The sequence below is a fragment of the Lacerta agilis genome, chromosome 5 (assembly GCF_009819535.1).
Source record: "Lacerta agilis isolate rLacAgi1 chromosome 5, rLacAgi1.pri, whole genome shotgun sequence".
In the NCBI taxonomy this organism is placed as follows: domain Eukaryota; kingdom Metazoa; phylum Chordata; class Lepidosauria; order Squamata; family Lacertidae; genus Lacerta; species Lacerta agilis.
This window is the reverse complement of record NC_046316.1, coordinates 58792954-58808277: the sequence shown is the minus strand read 5'-3', so window position 1 is coordinate 58808277 and position 15324 is coordinate 58792954. Positions and strand designations below refer to the sequence as shown.

Here is a 15324-nt window from a genome sequence, read left to right as displayed (position 1 = left end):
CTGAGAGTTGTTAGGAGACCTCACAGAACTATAGTTCCCAGAGTGGTTTAACAATCAGACCTCCTTCACAGAGAACTTACCTTTCAGCCAGTGCTATTTTTGCTGGAGGTGCTGGAGCTTGTCACGGACTTTTCCCTTGTTCTCTGAGAATGGCAATGGCAGACACCTGAACATAGCTGTCAACTTTTCTCTTTTGTTTCGAGGAATCCTATTCGGAATAAGGGAATTTCCCTTTAAAAAAAGGGGAAAGTTGACAGCTATGCACCTGAAAGGTGCTGGAGCTGAGCTCTGGCTGGGGGGAAAAACACTGCTTTCAACTCTCTTCCTTTCCCCCCACTGCAGTCTATAACTGGACATTCTGCTTTCTGCAGAAATCCATATTCAACAACCTTTTAAAAATGATTTAATATAGACAACATCATTTCTTCTGAGTGTTAGTTTTCCTTTAAGATTATTATTTTTTCATTACTGCGCACATCCCTGCCAATAGCATGGCTGTGTCATTAGACTCCTTGCATATGGGTTCATTTCCCATTAATACTAATGGCAAAATGTTACATTTTTGCTTTGGCATGTTTGGCATATGCACACTGCTTCTAGGAAACTTAAGAACAGGTACCAGAATCATAGCCTGAATGCCAGCTAAGTGCTTATGCACCTGAGTGTTTCTTGGCCCATGATGTTACTTCTCTCTCTTTCTTCCCTACCATCCAAAAATACTTGGTCTTCATCCAGCTTCCTGATTCTCTTATGAAGCCATCCTCCATGGAGAGCAACCCAATCAACATCTCTACTTGCCATTTAGTTTGCTATGCCTTCCCACCTCTTATTAGTGGTTTATTTGGTTAACCATGGATTTCCTCTCCAGGAACCTGTGGACATGCATTTCTAACCAACTGTCTACACAGCTTGGCCAGCAGCAATCTGGGAACTTACAGAGCAGCTCTGAGGAAGGATGGGGCATTAGGTATAAAAACAGATTGAGGGTATCTCATAGTTTTCGAACAGTGTTCCTGGAAATACTGGGTTTCTTTGCAGATTTTTCAAGAATTCCTCACAGAGGAAACATAGCTCAGCTATTGAACATATACTTTGCATGCAGAAGGTCCTAGGTAACAGCTTTGAGAAAGGGACCCCCTGCCCAATTGGAGTAAGGAAAACTGGACTAAATGGACCACCTGGTGGATGATCTGTTTCAGTATATTGCAGCTTTATATCTCCTCCATGACTTCCTTAAAAGTTTGCTTGTCCACTGCGACTAATCTGTTCTTGCAATCTTCAACTACCTTAAGTGTGTATGGATGCATTCTCAGTTCATGAAAGAAAACAAGAGGCTCAAGAGTCCCAGTCAATGCTCTGCATCATGTTCTAACTCGATATCTAGAGCCTTTTAGAGTTTCAGTGTTTGTGTGTTAAGGGTATGTGATTGTGTACACATCTGGCCCTGACTGGTTGGGGTCTGATCACCCATCCACTGCCTAGAATGCAACTCCCCACAGCTATCCACAGATGTAATACAGCCACCAGGCCAAAAAAGATTTTTCACCCCTGCCCCTGGGCCATGCCCCAGAACCTTCTGTAATGGATGTAGAAAGGTTTCACCAGTAGTCTACTTCATCCAGAGTCCTGCGTCTGACGGAGGCAAGCTTTGGATATTTAAGAGAAATGCATAAAGGAAGGTCTGGCTTGACTTTCAAATGCTTGTGGTGAGATGTGTGTGAATACCCTGGCACTTGCTGAACCCATCTTGTGCACTGCTTCTAAATGAACTTGTGAGCAGAGCTATGTACTGTAGTTACTCCAATCTTGACAAAATATTTAGCCTAAGCCTTAAATGGATTCTTTAAGTTTGAAAGCAGACCAATGGGAGAGGGTGGTCCCTCCAGAGCCAACACAGTTTGAAAGAGGAATTGCTACACATTTTGTTGACTCGTCCATTTTTGCCTTTGGTAATAAAAAAAACCTGCAAATCCTCACCAGACGTGGCAGTGGAAGAATAGAAATGGCTGTGTACATGGTTAAGGTTAATGGAAGTTGTAGTTAAGCTATATGAAGGATGCCAGGGTTAGGGAAGGCTGGTTGTGTACGAAGCCTTTATAAACCCCTTTTCAAGTCAGACAATAGTTTTCTGGATGTTTTCTCCAGCCTAAAATAGCACAAAACGCCTGTTTGTGCTATGCAAACACCATTCTGACAATTGTTCCATTGGACAGAAAGGATGCAGGTTGTGGCTTTACTTTCTCACATGAATTCAAATCCAAAGCATTCTCTCTCCAAGAAAGCTCCAAGTAGACAACTCTTTTATGGACTGCATAGAGGTTTTACTATGATCCAATGGTATATACATTTTTTAAAATTAAATAAAAATCTGAAAGGCAAGAACATGCGCTTTTTTAGGAAGGAGCAGGGCACCACACAATGCGAAGAAGAGTATTTAGCAAGGCACCTAGTGAGATGCACCCATAACCTCAGAGCTGCCTTATTTAGTTCTGGAGATGTTTTTACACCTACAGGTGGCCGGGAGTGGAAACAGCTGCTGTTTCTGTCTTTACAGCATTACAGCAGTCCTTAAACCTTTGAAAGATTTCTGGGGACTGAGGGAGAATTTTGGTACAGGGAATGAAGCTCGGACATGAACACACTTCCTGTAAATAATCTCTATTAGGTTACCATGATCTTAGGACTGCACTGAAGTCATCTTAGGCTAGAGAGGTGCCATCAGACATGCAATTAAAAAGAGAGAGGAAGTCCTCAGGCGCTGGGGTGAGAGTGACAATGCAAAGCATACTGGGATGAAGGAGACTCTCCTTTTCAGCCCACATCATTTTGCTGCCTGAGGCAGAGCAGCAAATCCCTCTCCTCCAAAGTCAAGCTGCATAAAACCCAGGGCCCTTTAAGGTATTCTGTAATGTGAGGCAAAAAGTTGCCTGAGAACCCTAACACATAAACATACCCCAGCAAAAATATAATAACTAAATAACAATTTTCTGCCTTTTATGGAATCCAAAATCAGCCACCTGAGGTGGTTCCCTTACTCTCCCTAATGGCAGGGCTGGCCCTGTTTCGATCTCTAGATTGTCTGCTGCTAACTCCTAACTTCTGATTCTCTTCCCCCTCCTGTTTTGTTTTGTTTTTTTGTTTTTTAAATTCTTCAGTCCCAAGCACTGGACATAGATGGAGCCCAGCTCCACAGCCCAGTCTTAAGGAGAATGACCACCATTGATTATAAAAAGACATATGTTTATTGCGGGAGGGATGCTGTTCATGCATGCAGTGTTTTGACCAAGTCCTCATGATGTCATTGGCATAAAAATGCCAGCCAGTACCCTCCACCCTAGCGGTTTAATACGGAGTGGAAATCCAATCAGTTTAAAAACAACAACAACAACATGTTAGAAATGACCTGAATATCTGAATGGCTCATTTGCAACATTAAGCCCCCTTCTGAAGAAGAAGAAGAGTTTGGATTTGATATCCCGCTTTTCACTACCCAAAGGAGTCTCAAAGCGGCTAACATTCTCCTTTCCCTTCCTCCCCCACAACAAACACTCTGTGAGGTGAGTGGGGCTGAGAGACTTCAGAGAAGTGTGACTAGCCCAAGGTCACCCAGCAGCTGCATGTGGAGGAGCGGAGACGCAAACCCGGCTCCCCAGATTACGAGTATATCACTCTTAACCACTACACCACACTGGCTACACACTGGAAGCCTCCTGTGTGGAAATAAACTTCCTCAACATTCCTTGGGGGCCCCATCCAGACTAGAGTTTTATTTTGTACTGTATGTATTTTGCAACGTGTTCTTTATAGGGTTGCCATATTTCGAAAAGTAAATCTGGACACAAAAGTTGTTTAGCTTTTTTTGCGAAATCTAAAAAAAAAAAAACAAAAAACAACCATGCGTTTTTAAGCAAGGAGGGCTGAATACCAGCTACGTCTGGACATATGGCAACCCTGTCTTTATAGTGCATTGTTCTACTTTAGTTTGTTGTGCGATGCTTCCCAAATATTACCACATTGTTGTTCAGAGTTTAGCAGAAATGAAACAACAAACCAGAACGTTTGCAGTTTAAAAAAAAATAATGTTATGGGATTTCAGTGGGAAATTACGGGATATGCACTGATGCGAACTGGAAGCTGTGTGACCACCCCAGCTTTGGAAAGTGTGATTGCTTTCAAAACCTAATCTGGAGTGGGGGTGGGGGGTGTGTGGATGTGCTTATGGGTTGGCCTTCACAGAATTAGAGAGAGACCCTTGTGGACTCAGCATCTGGAGGCCGCAGGTTCTTCAACTCTCATCTCAGATCTGAAAGTCCCTCCTTAACATTAGGATTCTCCCTGCTTCCGTCTAGGAATAGCAAAGGACCAGAACGTGTGATTACTCCGCGCCCACCTTAGCTTTGACAACGGTTAAAACCCCTGGGTTCCCCAAGAGACCGGGTTGCAGCTGAAGTCTGTTGTCTTTGGGTGAAGACAGCTGGCGATAAGGGCTATCAGGAGTGTAAGCAGGAAATAACATTCATTGTCCTGCTCCACATCTTGCCGATAAGCTGAAGAGCAGTGGTCAAGGGTCAGAGGCAAACTTGTACCAAGCTGATCACACACTCTTATACTGAAAACACTTTGCTTTTCTACAATAAGCCCTCTTCCATATGTAGCCAAGGGCATTGTTAAGGACTCACGCCATGGCGTTTGCAGTGAAGCCCAGATCATCTGCTACGTTCCCTCCGCTTTTTTTTAAACCTCCTCCCCCCCCCCTAAATAGACTTAAAAGTGGCTGAGAACCCTGCAAAATGCAGTGCTGGTGCAGAACCCAGGATCTTAACTGCCCAGAGTCATATATGTATTAGCATATGCAACTTAATGGAAATCTGTGTCATAGGTCTGTACTTAGCAACCCCCCTGCATTTAGCTGTTGATAAACTAAAGCCTCTGATAAACTAAAGCCTCTGGTTCTAAGAATCTGCAAGGTTGTCTGCCTTGCAAGATGCAGGATATAGTCTCAAGCACTGGATGTCCTGAAACTTGATCCTGAAAATGTCAGCTGTTCTGTGAACAGAGCACATTTCTGCGACATGTCGCCTGATTGTGGGAGAAATACCTGAAAACGTTTTGGTCGGTTCCTCTAAAGACTGGGCACAGCTCCCAGGAATCGGGGACTAGGAAGCCATCACTCAGCACAGCTTTTATTGAGTGCTTCATCAGGCCACACCCCTCCTTCCACATATTGCTTCTAGGCTTTTTCCCCTAGTCTCTCCTGAGCACTTCCGCCCCTGCAAAAGAAAAGATGGAGATGAAAAAGTATAAAATCTGCAAAGTTGTTTTTAACAAGCCGCAGTTCAAAATTATGCAAACTTTATGCAGACATGCATAATTGCCTTTTCAAAAAATTAACCGTGCAATTTTTGAACCTCTGACGACAACTCTAACAATGTCAGGATGAGGTGCGTAGCAGGGTGAAAATAAATAGTGCCTGACATGTGTGTTTGCATTTAGTAAATCAACCTGTCTCCCTGCCTTTTCTTTCTCGGCTGAACGTGGGCGGGTTTCTCATCCACCCCACACCTCCTTACATTTTGCTGTTCGGCTCTTATTTGCCAGTGAGACTATGGCCCTTCACTGTAGTCTCTATTTGGAGAATCGGGAGGGAGGGAGGGAGGGTCCTAGGTTGAGTGTTCAACCTAGAGACCCTCTAAAATCTCTCAGGCCTTGCAAGCTGTTTGTGAGGATAACTGCCACAATCATTCAGACATTCCTCCTAAGCAGCAAACCACCACTGTAGTGACTGAAAATAATGTAAAGATCCAATTTCTTTTCACGTAATTATTTTATTTGTGTTGATTTGGAGTTTGGTTTTTTTTTTATTAAAAAAAAGCTTGCTTCTTAATTAAATGCCCAAGGGGACATATATCAAATAAAAGCAGCAACAAATACAAAGGACACTGTACACACCCCATTCAGTTCGCTGGGGCCCATTCCCATGCATTATCCTATTATTGGGGCAGGAACTAATTTCGCTAAACATATAAAGTATACACAAATGTTTGCTCTGTGTCCCAAAAATTACAGCTGTTCAGGTTGATTCTGAGTGTATTCATTGAGTTATCTAAGGATATTTTACACTTAAACTAGTGGCAGGGAACTTCTGCCCACCCTGCAATGTTGTTGGACTGCAGTGACCCATCAATCCTAGCCAGTATAGCCAATGATAAGGAATGATGGGAGTTGTGATTCAGTGACATCTGAAGGGCAGCAAGTTCCCTATCCTTGAGCAGGTGCCTTTTTTACAGTGTTGAGGCAACTCTTAGAAACTTCCAAGAAGAGCTGGGGCTGCTGAAGCAAGGGTTTGGAGTCCTGCTTAATTCTGTAGCCAGTTGTTGTTACAAAAACAATAATTGTAGTCACTTCTCTATCCCTTCCTCAAAGACACTTCACTTCTCTTATTCTCTCATTAGCTTTGTTCTGCTGACTCATGTTTAATCAGCTAGCTGTTCTAAACATGGCAGCATTGATTGTTCCCCCATTCTGTCCATGAGAACCATGATTTCCAGCAAGGAACACAGAGGCACTCTGCTTCTGGCTGTTATTGTATTTAGCATTAGTGATTTCAATCCCTTTCTCCAGGACCAAATTGTCCCTGCGAGGTTCAGTGAGGTTCCCACACAGTTTTATTAGCACAAGGAATCAGGTAAGCCTCATCTCTGTCCCCAAAGGCTCTTAGCTAATCAAAAGACTAGTGCAGGATAATTTTCTTTTTCCAGGTTGAGTTGAATTTTGGATCTTTCGCAGTGGAGAGCCACACCAATCATCAAACTAATTGGCCCAAGTCTTATTATGAAGAAGTGAATGGTAGAGAGTACAAAGTACATATTTGTTCCATGGCTTTAGCCCTCTTGCCGGGACCTCCTTGCAAACATTTTGCACTAATCTGAAATTAGGCAAAATTTTCAGAATTTTAATTGGCTTATGAGTTTCAAACAATTGAGATTCTTATTTGAAAATTTCCCTTTTTTGCTTTACTTCTTAAAATAAAATAAAATATCAACATGAAGCCTTGTTGATGACTTTTGGGTTCATCCACACTTATCTTTGCTCCTCACTTTCTAAGCAAAGGTCTGTGGTTTCCAGGTCTATGTCTGAGCATGGTTTTGTGTGTGGTCCCAAAGCTTTTCTGAGGGAAACTTGTGTTTTACTGCTAAATCAGAGCAAATGGCAATCCGTAGAAAACCCATTGCTGTTTGGTCCGATTCAGCAGTAAAATGTGGGGAAAGCTGTCACACACACACACACACACACACACACACACACACACACACAAATACACACACCCTGCTTGGACCACGGACCTGGAGAACCAGATCTTTGCCTAGAACGCAGAGCACAGGTAAGTATGTATGTGCCCATAAATGTAATAATGTTAAGTATCAGCTTAACCTTGAGCTCTTAGAAGGTATGTACTGCCTGCTGTTATTGCACCTGCTGTCTTAATTACCCCACAAAGGAGATGGAATATGCCACCAGTCCATGGTTTGTGGTGCAAGACTTGCATTGGGTTCCAGGACAAAGCTTTGCATGACCCTCACAGGACCCTCAGATTGCCTGTATTCCACCACCATATACAACAGCCAGGGACTAAGGAGCTGTTTCCCCTGAGTCTCTTGTGCGTGCACACAATGAAAGGAAGCTTGCTAAGACTGACCCATTATGTTGCTCCTGATAGATTTGCAGTGTTTAAGTCATATGCATAAAGCTCAAGTTTTTCGCAAACATAGCAAGGTGCCACATGGAAAGCTGTCTTTGTGGTATTCTCACTCAGCCAAAGGCAGGAATTCAGCCTAATTGTTTCCAACCCGGCACCGCTTCTCCAACCAGCCTTTGAGTGGGTGAACCTTGGTAGTTTCCCAGAGAGCTGCCATCTTCCTTGGGATGATCAGTGTTTTAGCATGATACGCATGCAGTTTTGACCATTTTACTGCATGCAGTACTGGATGGCATCCCTTGATCTTTCATAATGCTTCTGTTTTCAGGAATAATGCCCCCCCAAAACATGAGATGGTCTACATTTGTATAATCTGGGAAATGTGACTCTTCTTTCTGGTAGCACTCCTGTTGCCGTTGCTCTGGAGAAGGCAGTCCGAGAATGCCTGTGGAGGATGATAAGCGATACCTTCCCTTTCACCAAGGCCATTTGCACCACAACACACACAAAATACTTATGGAGGCTGACATTCTTCCCACAACACCAGTCCAGGTCACATGTGGTCATCTCACTGCCCCCCCCCCATTTTTAAGTGGCAATTATCACATCACCAAGTTTACTCTCCTTTAGAAATTCCTCCCCCACACACACACATACCCTTCATGAAAACAGAGAAATGCATTGTTTGCATTTATTTTGTTTATTCTTTGAGGATTGTGGACACCTCATCACCTCCTCTATGCTTACAGGAACCCAACAGCAGCATGGCTGTCCCTCTCTACAGCAAAACAAAATAAAAAATCCTTCCAGTAGCACCTTAGAGACCATACCTAAGTTTGTTCTTGGTATGAGCTTTCGTGTGCATGCACACTTCTTCAGATACCTGCCACCTATTCTGTGTGGATTACAGTACAGAGAGACTCATTACTGTTCCCAGTCTTTCAACTAGGATTTGCAAATTATTGTCCAAACACAGATATTTTGGAGTAAGCCTGGATAAGCACTCCAAGTTTTTATTTCTGCGGAGCCTTGGTACTCTCTCTGTGCAATGGTTTAAAAATGCCCCTGTGATTTAGTCTTGGATCTCTTCCTATCTCCTGCATTTCACCAGACCACCCTGCGCAAAAGATTATGGTGCCAGCTGAGAATTCAATCACACAATGGCCCTAATTTTCTGGGAGGCAATACGATGTTCTTTTCTAGCTGTTTCCAGTGGCAGTGTGGTAGTTCTCTGCATGCAAACCATTTGCAGTAGATATGGTGCTCAGTGACTGCTGGATGATGGACAGTATGTTGGAAAAGGAGATAATGGAGGGGATCTCTCCTTCCGTAATGCCCCCCCTCTCTTTGTTCTCTCTGTCCAGGAATGAAGAATAAACTTTGGTATTTTGAATTTGGCACAACGGAAACCTTTGCCGCCACCTGCAAGAAGCTCCAGACTATGTAGAGATTGAGGTGAGTTTCCTGGATCCTTAAATTGCCGCTTTCTACTGGAGACTGTTGTCCAGGTGATTGCAGTGCCTCTTGTTGCCCAGGAGACTGTGTAATGTTGAAGAGTACCAGGGAGCTCCTGCTGCCACCACCTTGAACCAGGAGTTTTGACATGGAAGCAATGATGTAGGGATCAGCTTTCAGAGTCGCCATAAATCCACTGCTTCCAGAGGAGTAACCATGTCTGAGGACCCTAAAAAACTGACGGGTATATATATGGCTCACCATTCACAGACTAGACTGCAGTTCATCAGATGCCCATGAGTGTTATAGCTATGCATTCAGAGGAAAGGGGGGAAATGTAAAAAGTCAAGTCAAGTGGCAATGAACTGTAAAAGGTAGAAGTCTGTGACACTCCAACATTAAGGGTTATCCACACTTACCTTTTGCCCCACACTTTCCAGGCACAAGTCCACACTTAAAGCTCTGTGTCCTGAGCATTTTGAAGGGGTTTCTTTTGCTCTGGAGCTTTTCCTGCAAAAAGCCACGCTTTAGTGCTTAATAGGTGCAAATGTCAATTTGGGGTTTCCACGGATTGACATCTGTTCCAATTGAGCTCTAAAGAGCAGATTTTCATGGGGAAAGGTTGATTGGGCATTGCAGTTTTAAAGCATGCACTGTGCCTGGAAAGAACAGAGAAAAGGTAAGTGTGAGTAAATCCTAAGTGGCTGTTCACAACATCATTATGTGGTGACTACTACTTGCACTGTAGCTATTTCTCAGCTAAATTAACACTAATAGCAGGAAAGAAAACCATTGTCCTTTTCATGCCCAAAGCAGATATGGATCCATTAGGCAACCATATGCTTTGCAGGCAATTAAGACTTGCCCACAGTAGTAGAGGTTTTCCAAAGACTTGAGATGTTGAGTCAAGGTACCTATGCCCTCCTAACTATTTAGCACCTGTTCTGCGCCCATGCTGGTTTCCTGATAATCTGTGTAATAGACAAGGGGTATGGCGCCGCCCAAGAGGATTTATACAAGTGGCTAAGCTTAAATCCAACTACAAAGGGATATTTGGTTCCTGTATTTCCAACAAGCCCCCGTACTATTAGTCAACGCCAGACAGATTATAAGAATAATAAAGACTGCAATGTTAATCACTTTAATCACACTGGCTGATTAGATCAATAGATTAAATGTTAATATGGCTAAAATGGTGCCACTGTTTAACTGGTTAGCAGGGTGGGGTGTGTTCCCAACATACTATTAATATATAGTTAAAGGTAAAGGTACCCCTGACTGTTAGGTCCAGGTGCAGATGACTCTGGGGTTGCATGCTCATCTCACTCTATAGGCTGAGGAAGCCGTCATTTTTGTCCGCAGACAGCTTCCGGGGTCATGCGGCCAGTATACTAAGCCGCTTCTGGTGACCAGAGCAGTGCACGGAAAACGCCGTTTACCTTCCCGCCGGAACGTTACCTATTTATCTACTTGCACTTGACAGCTTTTGAACTGCTATGTGTGGCAGGAGAGGGACCGAGCAGCAGGAGCTCACCCTGTTGTGGGGATTCGAACCGCCGACATTCTGATTGGCAAGCCCTAGGCTCAGTGGTTTAGACCACAGCGCCACCCACGTCCCACGAATATATAGTTAGATGCATCTAAAAAACTGTAGGTGTCAAGTCCCATTTTAAAGAGGCATTCTCCCATACACAAAGGAATGCCTCTTCTATTGTAACGTCTGCTATGATCTGTAAGTGCATCATCTCAAAACAAGGAAAGCATGTTGCTGCATTCAGAAACAGTGTTTGGCCCAAACACAAATCCAATGTGTTAATCAGCTAAAACTTTGACATTTTATTAACCAGCCATACTAATAATTGAAGAACAGGTTTGTTGTACGCATTTTTTCTAAATATTATGGCAGAAGTTTCAAACCATCGTGTAGCACCTTAAAGGGCCTTAGCCCATTTATGATGGCATAGGGAAAGTGGTGGGGGAAATGCACTGGAAAGAGTGGAACCAACACTTGCTTGACTCCGTGCCGTATAACCTCTCGACAAGCAAAATCAGAATGAATGTTCAGTAAGAAGTCGATGGTGTCTTACACCTTCCTGCACACTTTGTGCGAGCAAATCAGGATGAATGCTCAAAGAAATAGGTTGTCAGGAAATGACCAGATTAAAGAGAGCCCAGTGCATTCTCTTAGTTTCCACTGTGCTTCTGAATGCAATGAAGAGGGGAGGCTAAGAAGCGGGTACATCTTGCCTCTTTCTTCCAAATATGGATCCACAGCCCAGGAGAGAGTCAAGAGAAAAGTTCCAGGAAAGCTTTGCCTGAGGGACATTACTGGAGGGCCACTTCCTTTTCTCTCTGGGGTTTATGACTTCCACAGCCTTCCTGAAAACAGTCATCATCTTATTGCTAATTGGAGCTGGAATCCTGCTTCGGGCTCACAGTTACAGATATGAGCAAGTCTTTGAATTAAACCACATTCAGATCCAACTAACAATAAATATCCTGTTGCCCTTCATTGTTCAATGTGTAAACAGAAGCTTTCTTTTTCTGCAAACAGCCAGAAGTTCAGTCCAGCCTACCCTTTAGTGACATTGCCATCCACTGCTAATTTGGGTGCACGGGGGACAGTTTCTTTGCAGTGGGATACCAACTCCTCAGATACCAAAGGCAGCAGTTCTGTGAAAAGGAAAAACAGCCATAGACACTAAGCAGCATTTTTAAAAGTGCATGCACATCACTGAGGGATCCTCCTTCAAGTGTATTTGTTGGTCCTAGCATTTGGGCTCTTGCCATCTCTGAAGTCAGTTGGAGGAGAGCAGAATTTAGCCTCTTCCCCTCCTCCTTACAGCTGTACTTCAGAGCTTGGCTGGAAGTGTGTGTGTGTGTGTTTGTGTGTACACCCCATGTCTGCATACAGTGATCTTTGGGCTAGATGGAAACAGCCTTTAATTAGAGAGGAGTGTGAACAGCTTGCCAGGGGTTGCTAAGAGCCCTGTCATTTTACTCTCTCTTTTTCTTTTCTTTTTTTACAGTTTGTATTTGGGGCTTTGGGGAGGTGTGTGTTTCTGTAAACTTCCTCTTTTCCCCCTTCGGTGGATAAATGAACCTTTCATTAGTTATTCATTAAAGCTAGAATGCAGAAACGTCAGCTGGCACAAAACCTTGCCCTGGCGATGGAGTGTTTTGCAAATGACTCCCCCCTGTCCAACACAACAGAAGATGGCCCTCCTGTCAAAAGCAGTGCTCAGAACTAGGTGAGCAGCAGCGGCTGCTTTTAAAGGCAACAGGGAAGCAACACCCTGTTTTGAAGGCCTGCCCATGATCCTCAGAGGAAGGACTGTAGATCACTGGTGGAGCAGCTGCTGGAGTACATGCTGAAGGTCCCCAGGTGTAGACAAATTCATGGAGGAAAAGGCATATCCATGGCTGCTTGTCATAATGATCAGAGACAGCATTGGGAAACAGCAGAGGATAGCACAGCTGCACTTATGTCCTGCCTCTGGGACTTCCCAGAGGCACCTTGTTCACCAGTGTAGGAAGAAGGATGCTGGACTAGATAAGCTTTTGGGATCCACTAGGGTTCTTTTTGCATCCTTCCCTCCACCGTTGTGTACATAGCCCTGCATGTTCTAGCCTTGCTAATATTCTAGTATTGTTCACAGAGCGGGGAGGTGACAGCCTAGATTAACTCTGTGTATATGTGCAGCTTTTGGGAATGCGGTGCACTGGGTGAGGTAAAGGTGAGGACGTGGGTGGCGCTGTGGTCTAAACCACTGAGCCCCTTGGGCTTGCTAATCGGAAGGTCAGCGGATCGAATCCCCGCAACGGGGTGAGCTCCCATTGCTCTGTCCCAGCTCCTGCCAACCTAGCAGTTTGAAAGCACGCCAGTGCAAGTAGAAAAACAGGTGCCGCTGTGGCTAGGATTGCCATACGCTTGGAATTTCCCAGACATATCTGAAATATTGTAGTCGGAAGCTGTGTCCGGGCAGAAATCGGTAAAATGTCTGGGAAAATATGGACACATGGCAACTTTGGGCAAAACTAAAAAAGCAGCTCATCAATTTTGACCCCCCCCCCAAAAAAAAAATTTGTGTCTGGATTTTCACTGTGGCAGGAAGGTAAATGGCATTTCTGTGCACTCTGGCACTCGTCACTGTGTTCCATTGTGCCAGAAGCAGTTTAGTCATGCTGGCCACATGACCCGGAAAGCTGTCTGTGGACAAAAGCCGGCTCCCTCGGCCTAAAAGCAAAGAGAGCACCGCACCCCATAGTCAAAATTCAAGTGGACTTAACAGTCCGGGGGTCCTTTCCCTTTTACTTTACTGCGCTGGGTGAGCATATCCAGTTCATCTCAAAAGCTCCATGTGGACATGCTCTACTGCTCATTGCTGGGTTGTTGTTGCCCTTTTCCTTCTCCCTCAATTTTTCACTCTATAGCTCCCTTTTTTTGCTTTCAGCCTTGGTAGGGGCTTTATAATAAGCATGCTTTTTATAAAGCACAAAAACCTACGCACAGTTGGACCTGAGCCCTCCCAAACGCATCAAGTGTCTGGGTCCCACTCATTTGGTCCCTTCTCCTGACCTTCCCTTCTAGTATCTCTGATTGTATCTCTGATCCGTTTAGTAACAGGGTGCAAAACAACAACAAAAAAAAACCTGCAGGATTCCACAGCTTCCCTAGGGAACTTTTCCCCCATTGTCCAACATTACTTAAAATTTAGGGAGGGGTGCTTTACTGGTTTGGTTTTTAAGTGAACGCTACTATTACCTCCTACGTCCTGCACACCCAGTACATCTATAAAATAAGTGCAGCCGAAAATAGCATTTGCCTTTCTTTTCCAAGCATTGACTGCTGAGATTGTATTCCGTTTGTGAATGACTACAACTCCTAGGTCCTTCTCATCTGTACTGGATCCTAGCAGACTTATCCTCCAGTGGTGGTTGATGACCATTGGGAATAGTAGGGTGGAAGGCAGGGAGCCCAACATTAGGCAGAGTCAGAGCCAATCTCAAGGCTGAGCCAACTAATTCTAGTTTTGTCGCCGTCCTTCTCCTTTCTGAGTTCTAAAAAGGGCAACACTGAGACTTAAGGCTCATTCACACCGAGAGGTTTTGCCTTTGCCCTTCCACTTTCACCCAGGAAACCCACTTTTTAGCACTAAATTGAAGCCAGTATCAATTCTGAGAAAACCCAGTTGACGTTCGCTCTGATTCAGCTGTAAACAGCAGGTTTTCCCAGGGGGAAAGTGGCAAGGAAAGCGGAAATGTGGGTGAGAGCTAAGGGGAGGAAACAGGCAGGTCATGACATGGTTGTAAGTAAGAAGGACAGAAGTTGGAGGCTGGCTAAGGGCAGGCTGAGGTTGGTGGGGCAGTAACCCCCCTTGCCCAAATACTGTTACCCTCACATTTGGCATATGTATGCTATGTTACATTGCCATTTACTTCCATGCTGTTTTATGTAGCTTAATGATCATTTTGAATCATTATAAGAAAGATATGACCTCATCTGAGCCCTAAAACAAGTGAGACAGCAACCCAGGTCAGAAGTTGTACCAATTCAAAAGACCAGCAGCTCTTTAGGAACCAGGGATTCCTATCACCTGGTATCAAAACAACTCGCTCTTCAATCACAGCGCTGACTTTTTGGGTAAAAGAAGTGAAGGGTAGAAGCAGCCAGGCAGGCTTATCTCACAGAAATATGTTAGAAGGGTATCTGCACATTTTGCTTCCTAGTTTCTTTCGGGATGGTGTGATAATTAATTTTCAAATGAAAGCTCAGAATCTGGGGGCCCTGCTGGCTGTGGGCCCATTACATCAGTACCCAGTTGTCAAAATTTTCTGACATATTGCAGCGGCCTCCTAACGGTTTTAAGAATTGGCAAATAATATTGCCCATCACCAGAGTTTCTGAATTTAATCAAGAACACATGTTACTGCTTAAAATGACAGACTTAGTACTTACACCTGGGCAGACGTGGATACCTTTTGTTTCAAAGTCCATCCTCCTAAAATGCTAAAAAAAAAATATCAGACAGTTTCAAAATTTCCTAAATTCTGACATTTGCTTAAACTTGCAAAATCATGCTTAAGAAAAGCAGGAGTTCCAGTTCTTTAGAAACCATGTTAGTAAGTGGGGAGACTTTAAGTTAAGCATTTGGGAGGAATTAACTTTCAGG

At 44.0% G+C, this 15324-nt stretch overlaps 1 protein-coding gene across 1 annotated transcript in view; it reads left to right on the top strand.

Moving 5' to 3' along the window:
* DGKG (diacylglycerol kinase gamma) overlaps positions 1-15324 on the top strand; it is a 177095-nt gene that overhangs the window by 142762 nt on the left and 19009 nt on the right. Inside the window, 2 exon segments of the mRNA XM_033150090.1 lie at positions 9062-9129; positions 9132-9151. Coding sequence (XP_033005981.1) covers positions 9062-9129; positions 9132-9151 — 88 coding nt within the window.